The sequence below is a fragment of the Morus notabilis genome, unplaced genomic scaffold (assembly GCF_000414095.1).
Source record: "Morus notabilis unplaced genomic scaffold, ASM41409v2 Scaffold3075, whole genome shotgun sequence".
In the NCBI taxonomy this organism is placed as follows: domain Eukaryota; kingdom Viridiplantae; phylum Streptophyta; class Magnoliopsida; order Rosales; family Moraceae; genus Morus; species Morus notabilis.
Genome location: NW_010360141.1, coordinates 60,377 through 66,848, shown reverse-complemented (window position 1 = coordinate 66,848; position 6,472 = coordinate 60,377). Strand labels below are relative to the sequence as shown.

Sequence of the window (6,472 nt, the reverse complement as noted above, 5' to 3'; positions counted from 1 at the left end):
CTAACATTAGGGTTCACAATCTCATTCTCGGTCTCCCCTCTCGTAAACCCCTTCTTCTTGCCTCTTCCTTTTCAGTTTTCCCTCTTCTTCCTCTCCTGTGAACCCCCTCATAACTCTCTCCTCATTGCTCAGTCCTCTCGGCCGCCGTCTTGCCCACTTTCTCCGGTGCTCTCTCGCCGGACTGATAAGGATGGTTGCTATTTCTATTTAATGATGAAGTTTGAATATTATATTGAACTTTTAAGTCTTTGATTTTTTGAATGTTGAAACCGACCACCCAACCCACCCCGCACCGCCCCAACCCAACCCGAACATCGTTGGGTTGTAAAATTTTTCTAACATCGTTGGGGCCAAATATGTGCAACCCGCACCCTTTGGGGCGGGGAAAAAAAAGTCATACCCCGCACCAACCCAACCCATGAACAGCCCTAGTCATACTTATATTTTCTTTGTTCGGCTCATGCTTAAACATCTTTTTTCTCCTTGAAAATTTAATTCCTGCATTTATAAAAGAGTCATTACTCTGATCGCTAACATTAGTAAAATTTAGGGAATTATTTGAAAAAAGAATGGCAAGTAATTCTAACCGTTAATAAAAGTAAAATTTTAGGGAATTTTGTGACTAACTCAGGGACTAAATTGTTGGAAATAATTTTTAAAGGATGAAAATTCCAAACGATAAGAAGTTTTAGGGGCACAAGAGCTAAAACATTATAATTCGGTCAAACTGAAAACGGAATATTTACCTTTTTATACATTGTGTTTGAATTTATTTAAAAACTGTACCTTTAATTTTTTTTATCTCATTAAATGTATACTTTTAAATTAGATATAATAATTAAATTTATACATTTCTACAACTAACCCTTGATTTTAACCTTTAAAATACCTAAAATACCCTTGAATAAAAAATAAAAAAAGAAAAAAAAACTAAAAAAAACCTTAAACTTACAGTTTTGACCTTAAAAATATACAAAATACCGTTGAAATAGATTTTTTGTGTTTTAAATTTTTATTACTTGTAATATTGAAAAGTTTTAGTTTTCTTTTCTCTTCTTTGTTAGGGATAATTTGGTTATTTTAAAGGTTAAAATCAATTATTAACCGAAATAAGTATAAATTTGTATATTAAATGTAACTTAAAGGTATACATTTGATGATATTAAAACTGTCATAGATTTTGAATAAACTTAAAACACATAATATAAAAATGTAAATATCTCAATTGAAAACATCTGTCAAGCTTTCTAGTCATTAGCACAACATAAGAAGCAAATATATGGTTTAGTAAAGGGGTTCAAATTAGGGTGGGTTTGAACCATATGGGTTTTGAACGTGGGTTCAAAGCTTTAGAAACTCCAGGAGATTTAAGTTTTAAAATCCTCTTATTTTGAGGGTTTAAATGTCACATCAAGGGGCTCATTACTTTTTACAAATAAACACTTATTTGAACTTGAACCTGATTCAAACTCCTTAAACCTCCAACCAAACGACCTAATTGTTCTTTTATGTGGTCCGTTTGGATTCCAACTTTTTCTTAATAGCATCCCAAAACGCAGGTATGGCAACTCCCTCAGGAACTTCTTTGAATGATGGCAAGTAATTCACATCAACAATCACATGGTCCCTGCTGCCTTCCTGAATCTGAAATTTCACCATAACCCATATACGTTATCAACTCGAAAAGATTATACAAAAAAGTTCATGATCATGAAAATAAAATACAACTATGAGTGGTTTAAAAAAGAAAAAAGATGAGAAAAAACAACAATTTGAAGTCCACAAAATCTAAAGAATTTTGACCCATGCATTTATGATGTTCATGTTTAAATTTCTCATGATAAAACTCACCACCAAACCACTCCTATACACTCCTTTTGATCAATATTCATATGGAGCCAATTATGGTTAATTGGACATAATTGCCTCAACCAGTATTTACACCTTACAGAAATGTAAGATATTATTTTAGTTCGAGTAGAAAAATCAAGTTGGAAACTTACAACAACATCAAAGCCAAAGATGGTCAGACCAAGATTTCTCGCTAGCCACTTTGCAGCCTCAGTGACCAAACCATGATCAATATTATCTCCACACAGTTGCTTTTCATCAGCAGTGGGAAGAGATTTTAAGCTACAAAAGAAGATCGACAAGGTTTCGGTATCAAATACATAAATCAACAAAACCAGAACCAAAAGAAGATGTGGAATTCGTACTACCTGTCAAACACCAAAGGTTTGAGCTCATCGTCTCCACATAATTTCATCAGGATATGTGCATTTGGTGTAGACTTCTTAACCGCATTGAATACTTTATCACCCAAGACGTAGAATTTATAGAGAGTCGATGAGTGGTCCACATATTCCTGCAAATAAAAAAATTCAGAATTCAATTAGCATAGTTGTACCCGTATATTGTTTCGGGGAAATATAGATACACAAAAATTGATCAAACAAAAGACATTTCTTGCTGACCTGAATAATTGCTGGAAGTGGAACTTTCAAATCCTTAAAATCTTCAACTTTAAAGACAATTGCCTATCAAGTAACTACTGGCGCTTTAGATTCGGAGAACATAAATAGCGGAGGAATTTCGACCAAAAACATCTGAAGAATTCCTTTGGGTTTGTAGTCTAAAGAAAAAGGAAGAAAGAAGAGAGAGAAAATAGGAGTCTGTAGTGCCAAAACCCAAAAGGAATTAAATAAACGTACCATATTATGAGCATGGGCTACACCACAAGCAACTTGAGGTTTCACTATACTTGGAAGAGATAACTTAGCCCCGGATAATTTCTGATCAAGACTGGGATCCCTAAAATCATTGACCTGAAATTTTAGATTGAACTTAGCAAATAAATGTATCAGAAATTTGGCTATTACACTTTATTTCACTGATTTGTGAAGTTCAATTACTAGAATGGAATAAAGACCTTAAGAAAATGCGGACCCCTGATTATTTGTCTGCCTGGAGCATTGAGATCTTGTAGCCCAAGAAGAGTCTGTTGAATTTTTAGCCGATCCAATACAGGGTAGATTTTATCAAGTTGGTCAATCACACAACAGTCTGGGGGATGATCCATATATCTGTTCAACAATATCAGAAAGCACTACAACGTTCAGTATGACATAGGGATGACTCCTCACTGGTGCTTCTAATCCAAATATCACTTATTACCTTGAGGAGAAAAATGTAGATGGTTAAGTACAAACATCTTAAATGGAAACAAAGAAGCTAGAAATCCTAGTACCAATAATTAGTAACAGAGTAAGCACATCCTAAAGTAATCCTTACACTCCATCCACATAACACAATAACTCCAAAAAGCCTTCAAAAATAGATAACATTCGGTTTTCAACATTTCCAAGCTCATGTCAGTACATAAATTGCTAGTTAATAAGTACATAAATTGCTAGTTACATAAAAACGCATTTGCATAGATGTGCATAATGCTGACGGATGCAAACTAACATGGCAAATGAGAAAGAGAGCTAGATTACATATGACAAGAGTGATAGCCTTCATAGTTTACCTTTTCAATTCTTGCATGCCCCTGGTGAAAGTTATTCTATTTGCAAATTCTGCAGTGCCAGTCATATCGATAGATATGATTTCGTCAGTTGCTTTATGAAGAATTATATCAACTTCTTGTAGTTGAGGTGCAAGTGGAAGCTCAAATGTGAGAGGAAGGAACATTAACCCATCACGCGTTGGATATAAAGGGAATGCACCCCTCTGCAAAATTTAAGATGACCCATTAGCTTCAAATCTCAATGAGATAAATACATGCAGACAGACTTACACTTTCGTCATGGTTACAAAATGCAAGCAGAACCATGCATAATGCAAGCTAGACCTTTTCTTGCAAACAATTGCTATATGTATCACCATATGTATTACAAAAATAAAAGCATAAAAAAAGGGGCAAATTTCCGATCTTCACATCGCTATGTGAGAGTTTTGATGCATTGGCACATGTGTGCAGATCATTTATCTTTGTTGCAACATTGTATAGCTTCGTTTGTTTGCAAAAGGCTTTACCTTAGCAAAATCTTCTTCACGTGAAGGCTTCATGATATAACCAATTGTGACAACATCATTTCCCATTGCCTGCTTGCAGAGAAAAACATGAAAAATGAGGAACAATGGCATGCCTAAATAAAGTAATTGGAAGCAATAAGAGTTTCATTGTCCAATTCTTTCTGACCTTTCTATTGACGCGGCAAATAGTCAAAGGCAATTCCTCCAACTTGTTGATACAAATAATGTTTGAATTTTCATACACATTAGCACCTTCAACGTCTTAAACCAAAGGAATACATTACTGACTAAAAATTGATAAAAATAAATAAATAAAAGTGTGATTGAAGCAATGAGAGTCAGATAATACTAACTTAGAAAAGCGATCTGCAAATTAGGAATGAGCTGTTTAAGAAAAAGGTCCTTCTTGTGGATAGAGACGACATACAAAATAACGCCTTTAACGTCACGCTTAATCTGTTCGATGGCTTCTTCGTTGTCGAGTGAAAAGCAATGCATTGAGTAGAGTGTGGCCGTGCTTTTAAGAAGATCCACCTATACATACAGTCTATACATATAAATACACACAGAATTGAGTGATAATTGTAGGCAAACAATTAGGAACGAATTGAATTGAATGAAGAAAGAAAGAAAGTACCTTGGGAGATGAAAGAGCATCATCGTAAGAAATGGCCTGCGAAAATGAATTAAGATGAAACAAATATAACACACGCACACACACACACACACACACACACACACACACACACACACACACATATATATATATATATATATATATGAAGATGAAAAGGAAAATAGAGTGGCGTACCGTAGAAAGAGCGGAATAGCGGAGTTTACGAAGAAGGGAGTTGAGAATGAGATTATTATTATTATTGTTAATATTATTATCTTCATCTGAGAATACAGCCGAATCGTCCAATATAACGCCGCCGATTACGCCACTTTCAACCTCCATCGCTTTCTCCGCCGGATTCTTCAATTCAGCACTGAGCTTTTTTTTTTTTTTGGGTGGTGAAGTTGAGCTCAACTCTGTTAATGGAGTAAATTAAAAATAAAAAAGGTGGTTGTTCGGCTATGGAAATTCCGGAGGGATAAAATTGGCGGCGGCGACGGGTGCTAATATGCTCCAGGTGCGCAAATATAACGTCCGATTTAGGAGGAAACGGAGGAAATAGCGTTTTCTTTTTTTTTTTGGTAGGAAAATCAGAATTTTTTTTAGGGCACGTACCGTTGACGTATTTTGATCGGTTTTTTTTTTTTCTAATACGATTCATGATATAAAATTTTTTAAAAATTGTAACACGACACGATTATTTTACGAATTGACACGGTACGACACGAAAATAATTGTGAACCTGAAATTGACATAAAAATTATATACTTTTATTTATTTTTTACATATTAGAAATAATTTAAAATTCATAACACACTAAAATATAATAACATCCATTAAAATTAAATAAATAATAGTATAAGATTTTAAGTATAACTATCATAATATTACAAGTTCATAATAAAATTAAAAATATATAATGAAAAATATATGTATTTTTTAGTTTTTTACGAGTTTTGTATTGTGTTCGGGTTATGTGGGTTTAACATGAAATTGATATGTGTTTTTCGTGTCAATTTCAAGTCGACCTAATTTTAACCTGAATCTCCTTTTTTTTTAACTATAACTTGTAAAATTTATATTATTTTTTAGTTGTATTGTCATGTCGTGACCCATATTATCGGTCCTAATTTTTCTAGAGAGAGGGCCAGAAAATTAAGAAGACAACGAAAAAAAAAACTAGACGACATCATTTGGAACAAAACGATGATATATAACCGCAAGACATAATGAATAACAGTTTTTTTTTTTTTTTTTTAATTAAACGTCCTGCAAAATAGGGGGAAAAAACATGTATATAGTTGAGCTGAGAGACCGTGCCCCCAAGAGTTGGATTGCTGAAGAGTGGCAGTGGCATTTATGGAATTTCAGCGTTGAGTGTGCCATTGATTTGATTTGGGGTCAACGGAAACAAATGTGCGTTTGGAATTGTTTTAAAAAACGTTTCTGTCTTTTGAGACATGTAAACGAAAATAATTTATAAATTGTGTTTGTTTAATAAAAGTTTTGAAAATAAAAATAAAAATAAAAATAAAAAATAATAAGAATAATTTTTGTGAAAAAAATAAAAAACGATTGAAAGTTGTATTTCTTTTTCTGTTTTTATTTTTTAATACTTATCAACAAAGTTATATTAAATAATTAATTATTAATTACTAATTATATTATATATTAAATAATAATTAATAAATAGATAGACGTAATAACTAATAAATAGTAATTACTTAATTATTAATTAAATATTAATTTATTACTATTAAGTTTTAAATTTTATTAATAAAATAATAAATAATATAGTAATTAATTATTTAGTTAAAG

General features: G+C 32.7%; 1 protein-coding gene across 2 annotated transcripts; it reads right to left on the bottom strand.

The window, feature by feature from the left end:
* Positions 1–1,241: 1,241 nt before the first annotated feature.
* Positions 1,242–5,252, bottom strand: LOC21385688 (inositol 1,3,4-trisphosphate 5/6-kinase 4). 2 transcript variants are annotated; one of them, XM_024164175.1, is made up of 12 exons: positions 4,850–5,252; positions 4,676–4,711; positions 4,392–4,572; positions 4,205–4,299; positions 4,039–4,107; positions 3,530–3,732; positions 2,930–3,083; positions 2,712–2,825; positions 2,475–2,537; positions 2,220–2,365; positions 2,004–2,133; positions 1,242–1,644 (listed from the first exon to the last, which is right to left on the bottom strand). In XM_024164175.1, the coding sequence occupies exons 1-12, from the start codon at positions 4,994–4,996 to the stop codon at positions 1,507–1,509; spliced, it is 1,476 nt and encodes a 491-aa protein (XP_024019943.1). In that variant the 5' UTR covers positions 4,997–5,252; the 3' UTR covers positions 1,242–1,506. The 2 variants fall into 2 exon arrangements, with proteins under 2 accessions (XP_024019943.1, XP_024019944.1); XM_024164176.1 differs by having other exon boundaries at positions 4,392–4,585; positions 4,850–4,871.
* Positions 5,253–6,472: the final 1,220 nt, after the last annotated feature.

Coding starts and splice junctions, on each gene's coding strand:
- LOC21385688 (XM_024164175.1), bottom strand. CDS start 4,996: ATGGAGGTTGAAAGTGGCGTAATCGGCGGCGTTATATTGGACGATTCG. Junction 3,733..4,038: donor GTGAAGAAGATTTTGCTAAG/GTAAAGCCTTTT, acceptor TAAATTTTGCAG/AGGGGTGCATTCCCTTTATA. Junction 2,538..2,711: donor TAGCCCATGCTCATAATATG/GTACGTTTATTT, acceptor GTTACTTGATAG/GCAATTGTCTTTAAAGTTGA.